The sequence below is a fragment of the Haematobia irritans genome, chromosome 2 (genome assembly GCF_050003625.1).
Source record: "Haematobia irritans isolate KBUSLIRL chromosome 2, ASM5000362v1, whole genome shotgun sequence".
NCBI classification, from domain to species: Eukaryota; Metazoa; Arthropoda; class Insecta; order Diptera; family Muscidae; genus Haematobia; species Haematobia irritans.
Window position 1 is genome coordinate 92493714 of NC_134398.1, and position 15334 is coordinate 92509047.

At 38.7% G+C, this 15334-nt stretch overlaps 2 protein-coding genes across 4 annotated transcripts in view; one reads left to right on the forward strand and one right to left on the reverse strand.

Moving 5' to 3' along the window:
* Hasp (Hig-anchoring scaffold protein) overlaps window positions 1-15334 on the forward strand; it is a 563757-nt gene that overhangs the window by 532942 nt on the left and 15481 nt on the right. The window lies entirely within an intron of this gene.
* Window positions 4613-13718, reverse strand: LOC142225768 (uncharacterized). The gene is made up of 2 exons (XM_075295591.1): window positions 13194-13718; window positions 4613-6306 (listed from the first exon to the last, which is right to left on the reverse strand). The coding sequence occupies exon 2, from the start codon at window positions 6300-6302 to the stop codon at window positions 5178-5180; it is 1125 nt and encodes a 374-aa protein (XP_075151706.1). The 5' UTR covers window positions 6303-6306; window positions 13194-13718; the 3' UTR covers window positions 4613-5177.

The following is a 15334-nucleotide window of genomic DNA, read 5'->3' on the forward strand; positions in this document are numbered from 1 at the left end:
AACACTTAGCATAGAAAAATATTTCAGTTCATTCGTACTAAGAAGTATTCAATCCTTTCAATTCTATTTTATTAAGCCAACTGCCTAAAAATTTGAGAATAACAATTCGAAAATTATTAGGCATTATATTTATTTTTGTCATTACAAGTAAGTCATTATAACTCACCACAATGTAATGCAACGTGTAATAACTGCTTTACTCCTGGTAATGCAAATTGTAATGAGGTGTGCTTACCTAGTTTTTGCTGGGCGGGAACCATTTGACGGGGAAGAAAGTTTCGTTAAAAGTACGAACTGTTTACTGTTAAGTTGATGTAGAATATTCCATAGACAATTCGTAAAATCAATGAAATTCTCGTAATGAAGATTATATCATTTTCGTGATTGGAGACATTTCAATTAGAAAAAGATGGCGTCCTTAATTTTCGTGATTGAAATCTAAAACAAAATGTTTGTGTGTATTGGGCAATACTGATTCGCCAAGTTCATTCATAACCACTTCCAATAGTCGCTTTTGCAATTGATCCTTATTTCTCCTACACCCAGAGAAGGAATATGATCACCTCAAACATGTTTTAAGAGCAAAATGTTATTTTTGGGTGGTGACCATGTAACATGGTTTTCGCAACCATATTATTTTCTCGGAAATCATGTATCTGATTTCGGCAAGCAGGTTATATTTGACGAGAAAATAACATTTTTTTTTTTATTTATTTAAGTCTATAGATACAATATCCTTACAGATTAATAATAATACTACATAACATATATACAACAATAAAAAAAATGGGAAATATATTATAAATTATCATTCATTCATTCAAATAAAGAATCATTTTACGTTTTAGCATATTTCTATCCTCAGAAAGATTAATAATATGATAATACTTATTAAAATCATCACATTTTAGTGACAAACATGTTACATGGTCACCATGCAAAAATAACATTTTGCTCTTGAAACATGTTTGAGGTGATCATATTCCTTCTCTGCGTGTAGTCGTCTGAGCCACTTTGCTCAATTCCTTCTTAAATTCTTCCACTCGTAGCTTAGTACACTTCATTGGAGATGGTGTTATTCCACTTCTGACACCGATTGTTGAGTCTTTATTTTGAGGCGCATTTAAATGTCCTATCATGTGACCGTTTTTTTCGATAACGATAACACAGGGGAACAAAATTGAACTTTTTTGTGTTGATTTGAAATTTATAACAAATTTTTAGTAATTTGAGGTCGCTGAATCCAAATCTGAATTTGGTTTTTTTCTATCAGCTCGATATGTTAAAAATTAAGGCAGTTCCGCCACATATATTGGAGTAACTTGAAAAAGGTTCAACATATTAAATTAAAAAAAATATCAGAAAATCCCTAACAATGTTCTCTTTAAGCCGTCTTTCAATATCGTTCAAGTTTAAAAAAAATGAAAAAAATAATATTTTTTTTGTGCTTAAAATTTGTTGTGCTTAAAAATAAGAATGGGACAAAAATTACAGTTTTGGACCAGAAACAGTTAGTTAAATATATTTCGAATAAAATGAGCTTTCTTTCATTACAATCGTTGCACAACTTTGGATTTTGTTCACGATTTACTGAATTGATATAAATCGCGATTTCCATACAAAAATAACATTTTCTAATGTGTAAGTGTTTGTACATATGTAATAAGTTAGTTTTTTATGATTCTAAGAATTAAAAAAAAAATAATTAAGATTATTTTATGGTTGAGGTAGCAAACTGATAACGCCTATATTTCATTCTTTCCGCCTATATTTCATTCTTTCCGAAGAAGATGAATTTGTTTATTGTTCAGATGTTCCTGATTTAGTAACAGCGATGGGATAAAAGGAGTATGATCCAAATGACGAAGGCTCTAAAACGACTTGCAAAATTTAAAAACAATGTAAGCACGGCTTAAAGAGAATATTGTTTGGGAGTACCAAATTTTTTTTAATTTAATATGGTGAACCGTTTTCAAGTTATTCCAATTTATGTACACGCAAAAAAATATTTCTTTCCTCCCAAACGAAATTTTAGACAAACAAAGTTCGTTTCTCATTTGCTTTTCGCTGTAAGGAAGTGTGTTTGGAAGAAAAGTATATACTTTTTGTGATAAACGTTTATACTTTTCCAGGATGTTAAAACAATTTCATAAGGACAAACTCAAAAAAAAAAACATTGTTTTCTTGCTAATTGCATTTTCCCTCACATCTTTCTCACATCCACAATGTTTTTTAGTTCTTAACACCTTTTCCTGTAATACCAACAATGTAGAAGAAATTATACGATTTTACAAATTTTTAAAATTTTTTTTACCTTTCGCCTGGACGGAGAATCGAACCGCGGACCATGCACTTTGTAAGCCAACACACTAACCACTGAGCTATGTACCTGTTGTGGTCATCAATAGATAAATATCCATATAAGTTATATTTATATAGCATAGCTTGCGGCGCCCACGAACCGAATAAACAAAGTTTATTTAACAGAAACAAACATTTCGTTTGGCACCGTGGTGCAGTGGATGCTACGTCCGACTTGCATTCCAAGGGTCGTGGGTTCGATCCCTGCTTCGACCAAAGTTTTTTTTTGTTTTTTTTTTACATATATTCCAGATATGTTCGGAAGATTCCGAAAAAATATTCAACATTACATTGTAGTATATAAAATTTTGAACTGTAAAATGTAAGACACATTAAGACCTAAAGTCAGAAAAGAACAGTGTTTGATATAAACGAAATGGACTGTGTTGTTGTTTCAAAAATAACTTTTTTTTATTGAAAAAATAAAAATTTTGTAACAAACGAATCTTTTTGGTGATAAAAGTTTAAAATTTTCGAAGCAATTCAAAAAACTGTAACAAAAGAAAAACGTTTTCGGTACACGTTTTCCAAACGTTTTTTTTCTTTGCGTGTATACGACACTGAACATACGAATTCTCTTGGCAAAAACTTTACTGGTACCAGGACTGATTTATGGCTGTGAACTTTTTGCTAATTGTGACTCGGGGAGTCTACGGAGGTTAAACGTTGCCTTCAATAGAATCATTCGTTATGTGTATGGACTGAATAGGCGACAACGTGTCACCCATCTAGCGAATTCTCTGTATGGATTTAGTTTTCAGACTCTCCTCAATTCAAAGGCTTTGATATTTTTGCAGAAACTTATAGTAAAACGGACACCGGATAACTTGTATTGGAAATTCAGATTCACAAGATTAAGCAGAGGAAGAAAAATAATACCATTTGGGCGTCGATGTCTTGTTTCCGTATGGCATTTCTTTATCAGTACAATACGTCTTTGGAACACATTACCAAGCAACATACAAAGCATCAGCAACCCCTTTATTTTTTAAAAAGCGAATACTTCAATTGTATTGGAATTAATTTACTTCTATCTTGTCCTTCTTGTCATGACATAACATTTAGTTGTGTGTCAGATTGGCTAAATTATATCTTGAGATACTAGTATGCACTAGTTCAATTTTAACTTTTGATTGATCAAATTCACAGAGTATAAGTTTCCTATAGTTCATGCTGTTAGTTAGATATATGCCCAACTGTGTAAAATTTTTTCCATTTAAAATATCGTACAATTCATCTACCAATAAAATACTCCTTCCGAAACATTTTTTCCTCTCCTTTTGGGCATACCCCAATAAAATGAAATGTATTTTCTGGAACATTCATATTACAAATGGTGCAATAACCATCTGTGTTATCCTTGAAGGGCCTTGCATTTAAATCTAGAAAGCCGCCTCTTGCTCGGAATATTAAACTCATATGTCGTTATGAGAAATTGTCCTGAAAATACAGAAGGACGTACGGGTATAGGTCATGAAATTGTGTGTAAAGCTCTGTCTCTGTTCAACTCCCGTTCCCTTTCCGATATATCGCGAATAAGTTCATCGTGAAGCAAACTGAGTGCCTGTCCTCTAAGATTCCAGTTAAAGTTTAGGCCGCATTGCGTACCTAAAAACTCCCACCTTTCCGCCCAGAAAACACGAGCTTCAATTGTCCTTTCCGCTAGAAAACGGGGAAGTCTTCCCACTGGTATTTACGTACGAGAAGTGAAGTTTTAGAGAATCTCCGTAAACATACTGGGTAGACCAGTTTCAATTGCCAACATATAATTTGGAGTGTTGATAGGCAGATACATTATCTTCTTGAAACATATGAGGAGCTTCTCCACTTAGTCGTAACTCTGAAACCCCCAAATCTGAGTTCCATAGAATAAAATCGTTTTGGCAGCCGCATCGAAAATTTGCAGTTTCTTTGAAAGTGATATTTTCGCATTATTCACATATCGCTGGCATGTTGACGTAATGGGCATTTTCGCCGTCTGTAGTTTGCCCCTAAGGTGGCTATTAAAGGAAAGGCTATAAGTCAGATTGATGCCTAAGTAGTTATATTCATTGACAACTTCTATAGGCTCCGTGCCATAAACCCAAGACAAATCCGCCCTTATCCTGTTCCCCTTCCTAAAAACAACAATCTTCGATTTAGTGAGATTCAGCTTAAGGCCCCATACTGAGTAATACTCCCATAATTTGTTTATCATCAATTGTAGTTGAATGCGTAGCACCGAGAAATAAAATAAATAAAAACACAAGGATTTAGTTTTCTTTTCAATATTCTTTCAATAAAACGTAATTTTATTGAATTTTTGGGAGATTATTAATTTACCTTTTACAAAACAATCGTTGGACGGACGTAATCCAGTAACGAATAATAACAAAAGCTTAGACGCCGCAAGACAGTGATGGCGCGACTCGTTAGAAAAATGTAACGAATTGTGCTGAAAGCACAGAGCTGCATCCAGAGCTTAGGGTACATTTTCTAGCGAGGGGGAAATTGTCATTTTACAAGATTTTAAGTCCCCATCTAACGAATAAATTTTGACCTTACGAATTTGAACTTAAACATTCCGCCCGCCTTGCAACATCCAGCTATGTTGTAATTGAAATTCATTAATACATAGACATTACATACAATATTTTAATATCAAAATAAATATAAAATGCGATGCCAGTTTCATTTTCAAATTGAGCAATTTTTTTTTTTTTATTAGTTCTTTAAATTTTTTTCAAACTTCATGAATTCTTAACTAAATGCTCGTAGAGCCGTTGACCCGGAGGGTCTGCAGTGTCTGGGTTATTGGCCAGGATGACCTACGACACTTATGGTTGGCATTGACCTGATACTATCCAGCCAAACATCGTTAGCTGCGCCAATGGGAATCCAGGACTCGAAAATATTCGTGTCTTTAGAACCCGTGCGTAGACATCGGGCCCTAGAACCAACCCCACCCCGGAAGGACGGTAAAACCTTGGGTCGGCCAGCTGGAGACACTCGAAATGTTCCCGTATCGTATCTGGAGCCGACGACGATGGGGTGACAACACGGGTCAGGTCTGTTACCCGGGCAGAAAAAACCAATTTACTTTCTGCATTGTGTCGGGAGACAGCAACAAGCCGACAAAATGCGTCATGCGACGTCATCGCTGAGACAAGCCGTAGGCTGAGAGCTAAACTACTACAAATCATACTGTACCCCGCACACGGGTCGAGGACAGCTCGGACAGGAATTCGACGATCGGACAAGACAAGCAAGAGGACTATAGTGGGACCAAGCGTGACGGTTGGTTGTAGAACCAACATCGGATCAGATAGGGGAGCGGTATTCGTGATACAGTACGCCGACGAGTTAACGGACGAACTTGACTTGGACTTTCTCGTCGACAAGGTTTGAGCGGAAGGACGTTGTTGCTGGTCAAATGAATGTAGCAGCGTATGGTGGCTATCTCCACATTCGCGGCACCTCTCGCGACTATTGCAGGTCGATCGCATGTGAGACCTGCCCAGACAGTTTGAACATACCCGATGCAACACTACAGTGCGCAATCGTTGCTCCAAACGCATGTTCAAAAATTTGCGACACGACCGTAGATTGTGACTTCGCATACACAACACACAGACATTCGAGTGCCCTCTTTTATTCACACCTGAATTCTTTTGGGCAGTCCCCGTAGGGGATGACGATGGTTTGGCTACGTTGGTTGCGGATACGTCAGCAGGAGCCGTATCAGCCCCCGACGGAGGGACAACTTTCTGCGTCGGTACTACCCCTTGTGAAGAGGCGACGACTGGGGTCATCCCGACGTCAGGGACCTGCTCGATGGCTGGTAACGGCTCGCGGAGAACCGGTGCAACATTATTTTCTAAAATCTCTTTTTCCTCATCGGACATCGGGACGTCATCCTCGTAGTCAGGGAGAGTCTTAACAATTTCCCTCATATTTTCCATTGTACTGCGAAAAGAAAGATGACGCTTACTATATGAACGATCGAAAACTATTCGGTCAGTATGACCAATTTTACCACCGGTCGTCTTACAACACCGTTTGCCGTTCTCACGTCTGCAACTCTAACGCGACCGTCAGATCCTGGGTGGACGTCATCCACACGACCTAATTTCCACGATGTAGGAGGCAATTGCTCATCACGAATTACTACCAAGTCCCCTACTTCGATATCACGCTGCGGAAATTTCCATTTATACCTTTTCTGTAAGCCTTTCAAATATTCATCTTTCCACCGTAAGCAGAACTGTTGCGACAGCGCCTTCATTTTCCTAAATCGATGCACCAAATGAAGTGGTGATTCCTCCTCTAACTGTTCAGGAGCCTTTCAAATATTCATCTTTCCACCGTAAGCAGAACTGTTGCGACAGCGCCTTCATTTTCCTAAATCGATGCACCAAATGAAGTGGTGATTCCTCCTCTAACTGTTCAGGAGGCGCCAAGATCGGAGATCCTACCAAAAAATGGCCAGGCGTAAGTGCTACCAATTCTTGAGAACTTTCACTCATTGGGCACAACGGCCTAGAATTTAAACAAGCATCAATTCTCGAAAGAACAGTCGAAAACTCTTCAAATGTAAATTTGAATCCTGATGCATGTTTCCTAAAATGCGTCTTGAAGCTTTTGACAGCAGCTTCCCAGAGACCACCCATATGTGGCGCCCCGGCAGGGATAAACTGCCAGGAAAGCTGCTGAAACTGGTATGCGGAACACACCTTATCACGTCCTTCTTTAAAAACACATCTCAAATCCTTTTCCATTTCGCGTGAAGCGCCTACAAAATTTGTACCATTATCCGAAAAAATGGTCTTGGGACAACCGCGTCGAGATATAAATCTGTGAAAAGCGGCCAGAAACGTTGTCGTAGACAAGTCTGATGTGGCTTCCAAGTGTATGGCCTTCGTCGAAAAGCATACAAAAACGCAAACATAACCCTTTGTTATCTTACATGCGCGCCCTATAAATGACTTAATTTCGAAAGGCCCCGCAAAATCAACGCCAGTCGTAGTAAACGGTCTGGTAAGTACAGTTCTCTCCGGTGGGAGAGCCGCCATGATCTGCGTACAAGACTTCTTCCTATCCAACAGACACCGTTTACACCGGTTAATAGTCGATCTAATCAAAGATGTTAAACGAGGAATCCAATACTCAATCCGAATAAGACGTAGAACCAACTGGTTCCCTCCGTGAATAGATATGTCGTGAACATATTTCACTAGTAACCTAGCGAATCTACTATTATACGGCACTATAATTGGATGTCGCTCACTATACGACAGGGTAGGACACCTACTCAAACGACCATTCAACCTCATAACCCCCTCCTCATCCAGGAATGGATTCAATGACAACAGCGAGCTCCAGGAACCTAACGGTTTCTTTTCCATCAAAAAACGGCACTCATCCGGATAATGAGCCCTTTGAGAAAGAACAGCTAGACGTAATCTCACTGCCTTTAATTCGGTTGCCGTCAACGTCGTGTCGTGATACACATTTCGACTAGCATGTGAATAATGGGTCCTGTGATAAAACCTAAATATATATGCGATGACTCGTAGAGCCCTATCTAACGAAGAAAATCTCTCTAAAATGTCCTCATAGTTCGTAAAAAACGATGCGTGAGTCTTGACCGCCCGTACCTCAACGTCAGTCTCAAGAGGGGTGAAATCATTTATATCCCACTGAGAACTATCTGAGCAGAGCCACTCTGGTCCATGCCACCAAAGCGACGAAACCGCCAACTCTGCAGGCGACACTCCGCGACTTCCCAAGTCGGCCGGATTGTCCTCAGAGCGAACATGGTACCAATTCTGTCCCCCAGTATTCTCCTGAATCCTACATACGCGATTCGCAACGAAAGTAGACCACGTAGATGGCGTCTTTCGAAGCCAAGAGCGGACGATCGTAGAATCCGTCCAACAATAAACACGTCGAAATTCAATATCTAACTCCCTGGCTATAGACTTGTAAAGTTCTGAGGCCAAAACTGCCCCACAAAGCTCCAAACGTGGCAAAGATATAGATTTGATGGGGGCTACCTTAGTCTTACAAGATAGCAAATGGGTGAAGATATGTCCCTGCGGCGTAACCACACGAACATATACTACCCCCGCGTATGCTTTTTCCGAGGCGTCGGAAAAAACATGTAATTCTACCTCACAGTCTGTGGAGTAATTGACCCATCGAGGAATAAGAACGTGATTCACATCCTGATAGGTCTCGACAAACTTTCGCCATTGTCGCTCAGTTTGTAACGGAAGAGACTCGTCCCATCCTATCTTATCCAACCAAACCTGTTGCATAATTATCTTCGCCACTATAATAACTGGCCCCAGCCAGCCAACAGGGTCAAATAGCCTAGCTATAGCCGATAAAACCTCTCTCTTCGTAAACCGAGATTTTCGCTCAATCGGTTTCATCTCAAAATAAAATAAGTCCAACTGCGCATTCCACCTAATACCCAACGGTTTCGAACTACTGGCCTCAACAAATGCCAGTAATTTGGCGTCAACCAAATGGTCAGCCGGAAGCGATTCCAAAATGGCTAGCTCATTAGAAGTCCACTTCCTCAGTTCGAACTTTGCCGATGATAGTACTCTAATCAATTGGTCCCTAGATTCAACAGCAGTATCCACGTCATGGTATCCTGTCAAAACATCATCCACGTACATGCACCTTCGTAGAATATGTGCCGCGTGGGGATATTCATCTTCGGAGTCATCGGCCAATTGCAATAACGTCCGTATGGCTAAATAGGGAGCACAATTCACTCCAAATGTCACGGTCTGCAGCTCATAGTCTTGTACATCTTTTTGTGGGGAGTCCCTAAAGACAATTCGCTGCAGAGAAGTATGGGCCGAATTTACCCTAATTTGGCGGTACATCTGTGTGATGTCGCAATTAAAAACATATTTGAAAAATCTCCACCTCAAAATCAAATGAACCAATTCCAATTGTAATGTGGGTCCCACATAAAGAATGTCGTTCAGACTTTTACCATTTGAGGTCTTATGCGAAGCATTAAAGACAACTCGAAGTTTGGACGTCAATTTGTCCGGATTGATTACCGGGTGGTGTGGCAAATAACACACAGTTTGATCTGCAGGAGAAGTCGACGACACTGGTCTCATATGTTGCAAGTCCAAATATTCTTTAATCACCCCGTCATACATTAATTTTGTTTCAGGCTTTCGTAAAAGCGAAGCCTCACCACGAATAAACTGCTTCAAACAACTTGTCCGCGAATGTCCAAGCAAAACTTGTCCCTTTAATTCGGGTTTTATCGGAAGAGTCACTACGTATCTTCCATCGGAATCCCTATATGTGGTATTCTTAAAATTTTCTTCACAAAATTTATCTGCGGGAGAACAAATTGCCCGTCTTGGTAAGTCCTCTAATTCCCAAAACCGAAGAAGAGTCTTGTCAAGACCATCTTCTTCCATAAATTCAACAGTCGTTGAAAAAACCGTCACATTAGAAGTGGGAATTGAACCAGTAATGAGCCAACCGAAGACTGTCTGTTGAGCAATCAACGATCCTAAAATACCAGACCGAACCCCCTGTAATATAATTCTGGGATACACGTCTGCCCCCAACAATAGATCAACCGGACGACTATCGAACAGATTAGGATCAGCTAAACGTAAATTAGGCAAACGTGACATATAATTCCGACTCACTTGGAAAGACGGTAAATTCCCAGAAATCGTAGGCAGGACCAACGCAGTCGCCTCTACCAAGACCGATCCATCTATGGGTGACCCTATACTCAGAGGGCAAATACCGCGAGAAGTTATCGAAACCGATTGATTCACGCCTGATATTGAAGACACCGCACTCGTTGTCGAAATTCCAAGCAACTTTTGCATATTTTCGGTAATAAAGGAGGCTTCCGATGCTGGGTCAATAAGAGCCCGAGCTGGGTACGTCATACCCTGATGAACGATGTTCACCATAGCCGTCCCTAATAGTACCGACCTGTTCTGGGAAACATGAAACACTTGCCTGGCCGAAGTACCAGACACGATTCCAGACGAAGTGGAAGGCTGCGGGTCAATCAAACCGCTAGAATCCGTAGGACGAGCGGCCGAAACTGTCGAGGACGTAGTCGCCACATTCGTAGAATGGCAAGAATCTCGATGAAGCAAAGTATGATGCCTTCCTTGACACTTCTCACAACTGCGAGATGTAGCACAGTTGTTAACGTCATGTCTACGAGATAGACAATTGAAACAACAGCGGTACCGTTTCACAGCAGTCAACCGATCATTCACAGAAAGATTCCTAAATTTCGGACAAACACGAAGATGATGGCTTTGTCGTGGACAAAGAACACATATCTTATCGACGGAATCTCTAGAAGAATGAGAAGTGTATTGCGAATTACGCGACCTAGATGGCGAAGATTTCGGAGCTGCATTCGTAAAATGCGTTCGCAGTTTCCTGCCATCAGTTTTCTTCGAAGCATCGATACCCTTCAAATCGCGGAGACACGTGAGTGTCTGAATCCTTTCCGTAAGAAAACGATCCATGTCCACCCAAGACGACAACGCAGACTTATCACTTATACCCTGTTCCCACAAAGTAACACTAATCTTCGGTAGACGTTGCACACACAAATATATCAAAATCGGATCCCAATCGTTCGTAGGAACGTTATTCACAGCCATCGCCGAAATACATGCATTTATACCACGCTGCAAGTTCTTCAACCCAGAACTTGTCTCAGTGTCTAAGACCGGAAGGTCAAAAAGTAGTTTCAACTGATTGCTGACTAAAATTCTCAAGTTGTCATAAGTTTCCTTTAACGTCCTCCAAGCTAACTCGAAACTCCTATCAGTGAGAGGAAATCTTCTTACAACTTCACGGGCGTCGCCACTAGTCTTTTTGAGCAAATGACACAAGCGCTCAATATCACTCAGACGGGAATTTTTTACATAAACAGCAGTAAACAAATCCCTAAATGTTGGCCAAGACTGAAAGTCACCATCGAAAACCTCAATATCGCATGGTGGTAAAGCCAAACTATGGACCGCACCATGGTCAACACCTAACAAAAGAGAATTTCCCGATACATCCACATTACCAGAACGAGCAGAAATATCCGCCACATCGGCCTGCTGTATAGGAGTTGACGCCCTAGGAACGGCTTTTAGACCGTCTATCTTCCTTTCGATAGAGGAAACAATACGAATATAGGCATCATAAGTTGCCTCATACTTGCCGTCAGCAGATTCTACCTTTCCCTTATCTGAATCCTCCTGAAGATCGTCTAAACACTCCTCATACCTCTCTTTCACTTTCTCCCAGAGTGATTTCGCCTCTTCGACCTGAGCCCTTAGAGAATAAACATCTAAATTCTCCTCCTTCAAAGAGCTAACCCGTGTCCCAAACTTCACAACCGCATCAGCGGCTCTAATGAATCGCGCGAATGTATTAACTGGCATATTGAGAATAATTTAGCGTCACAAAAACTCGTAAAGTATGTGAACACGCACTTATCGACAGCGAAAACTGGCCGAAAAATCAATAAATTTGCACAAAATGCCCAAAAATGCAAAAACAAAAATTTACAAAATTTTTCTTTCAGTGTATCAAATTCTCACACTGCACCAAAATTACCACAAAATTTCTTGAAGTGTAAACAATTGTTCGTAAAACAACCACTTCAAAACTTAAAATCAAAAATTTCAAACAATTTGTAAACTATTGGACTATTTTTCTCTCAGTGTAGAGACAATTAATTTTCGTTCAGTGTACCGAATCACAAAATATTTTTCCCCGTGTACAAAAAATAGGCAAATTATTCAAGTTGAATTCAAAAAATCTCAAAATTCTACTAAAATTTTCAAACTATTTCTCTCAGTGTAAGAATGAATTTACGAAAATTACGCTCAGTGTACCGAAGAATACTGACTGCCGCCAATTTGTATCAAAACTTCACGCACGAAAACCAAATAATCAAAAAAATTCAACAACTTATAAGAAATTATAAAAAATGTCTGTAAGACCACATGTAGGGTGTACGGACTGTAAAATACACCTCTACACTTCCACGACAGATAATCTCCCCAAAAAAATTAAAAATCGCAAATAATAAAAAATATAGAAATAAAAATATATACGTAATATATATGATAAAATAAAAATTATACGATCGTACCGGACCGCCTGTAGGGTGCACAGTGACCAAACCGATAATTTTTACTAATGCGCGTAACGCTAATGGGTCATACAACACGATAACCCAAAAAACTCAATTTCAAAAATTTTTATAATTTTCTTCAAAATATTTACAACTCGCGGCCCCGGGAGGGTTAACAAATAAACCAAAGAAACACAGCTCAAAAAAAATATGTATGTATATACGTGTGTGTATCACTGATCATACGTAGGTATGTAATTCAAACGTTGACTGCAGTGACGATTGATGTTTGTTTACAATAGTAATACGACCAACAGAGCCTTTGGAGTCTGCGTGTATTTTGTTATTGTTTTATTTACTTCAAGTTAAAGGCAACGTAATTGCAAATAATGTTTTGAAGTAAATAAGCACTGTCAACGTTTAAATTCACCACACACAACACCAATATATACAATAGATTTTTCACTTTTTATTTTGATTATTCTTTCACTTGAATATCATTTAACAAAACGAAATTAAACAAACGAAAGAAATGTACGTACGTATGTAGCAACGAATGTGTGTTTTTTGAAATGCAATTTGCCGTCGGCAAAACGAAATAATTGTATCGATGTTGTAAAACGACCGCGGTTTCAATTTAAAAACACTCGCGATTTGCTCAATTATTTTAATAAAACACTGACATACGCACCTGTGTGTTGATAAATAATTATTTAAATAATTTTTCAAATGAAATCTTCCACAAATATGGCTGCAAAGTGGCTGCTTTTTTGTTGTTGCTTCACAATATCAGCACTTTCCTTTGAAAAAAAGACAAAACAAAATCCTTTATTAATTGCTGTAAGCAAGTATCCGGCTCGATTGGACCAATGAATGCGTAGCACCGAGAAATAAAATAAATAAAAACACAAGGATTTAGTTTTCTTTTCAATATTCTTTCAATAAAACGTAATTTTATTGAATTTTTGGGAGATTATTAATTTACCTTTTACAAAACAATCGTTGGACGGACGTAATCCAGTAACGAATAATAACAAAAGCTTAGACGCCGCAAGACAGTGATGGCGCGACTCGTTAGAAAAATGTAACGAATTGTGCTGAAAGCACAGAGCTGCATCCAGAGCTTAGGGTACATTTTCTAGCGAGGGGGAAATTGTCATTTTACAAGATTTTAAGTCCCCATCTAACGAATAAATTTTGACCTTACGAATTTGAACTTAAACAGTAGTTTTATTGGCAAGTCTGATAAAAGAACAATGTCGTCCGCGTACATAAGTAATTTTATATTCTCCTCTCCAATGAATTATTCTCGTAAATAGATTGCAATATATTTATCATCTTAGAAGAAAGACCTATCGTCTTTCTTGTGGGATTAAAAATGTTATCTATCGTTGAATAACCACGTCTAAACCCTGCTTGGTACTCGTTTAGAGTTTTATTATATTCTATCCACGTATTTATCCGATCCAATAGTATACCTACAAAAATTTTGTACAGTATATCTAGCAGTGATAAACCCCTGTAATTCGACACAACATTTACTTCTCCTTTTTTGTGCAAAGGAGTAATTATTGCCTTGCTGAAGGACTGTGGAATCGCCTCGCGGCGAAAAATGGTATTGAAAAGTTGTAAAAGTTCTTTGGCTATCAATGCATTTGCCAGACTTCACCAATCACACGAGTTCCTGACCCAGTTCAGTTTCTCAATAGCTGCATTACATAGCGAGAGCTTTTTCCTAGTACAAAGTTTCGAGTAAAAATATCTACTCTCAATATATTTTTGTCTGAAAAATTGGTTGCTATATCTACGATACAGATTAAGTTTATTGAGCATGCGTTGTCTAGTAGTTTCACATTGTGCATCGAACTATCTATTCCTTGGCTCAAAAAACGTTTACTCGACGAAAGAACAGTGACCTTTTCCCCTATATCTATTGCTGAGTATATTGACCTTTTCCCCTATATCTATTGCTGAGTATAAATATGTCGGATCACTTACAGTCGCTCACAGCTTATTTTATGCAGTTCATAATTTCAACTTCAAAACTCTAAACTAAGTGGAGTATAACATTAAGATTAATACCAAACGAAGGGAAAAAATGTGTATTTAACAAAGGTAATTCATTTATTGCAAATATTGATTCTTCAAATACTTAAAAATATAAAAATAAAAAAATACTGCTAATTTCCATGTCACAGCTTATTTTATGCAGTTACTTGTCATATTTAAAACATAAATATGGATAATTATTCTATACATTTTAGTATTTAGTATGATAGCCCTTTTTTGTCCACAACAGCTTGAAGGCGTCTTGGGATCGAATCGACCAACTTCTTGGTAATATCTGGTGAAATTTTGCGCCACTCTAATTCCAGAGCTCGTTTAAGGTCATTTTTGTTAGATATTTCATAATCCCTGATGTTGCTGTCCAATATGGACCATAAATTTTCAATAACGTTCATATCAGGAGATTGTGCTGGTGGCGTCATCAAATGTGGTCAGTTGTATACACACCACGACTGAACAATTGCGGCTTTATGTTTTGGGTCGTTATCCTGGTAAAATCGGAAATTGGACCGAATTCTCAAATTTTCTGCGCTTTGCAACAAATTATGTTTGAGAATATGAACATACACCTTCTTATCCATTGTAGTTTCAATAAACGTTAGATTTCCTGTACCGGCAGCCGACATACATGCCCATACCATAACGCAACCACCGCCATGCTTCACAGTCACTTTTAAATTTTCTTTATTGAGGTGCGTATTCGGTTTTCGCCATACGTAGGTCATGCCATCCGAGCCAAACATATTAAATTTTGACTCATCTGCA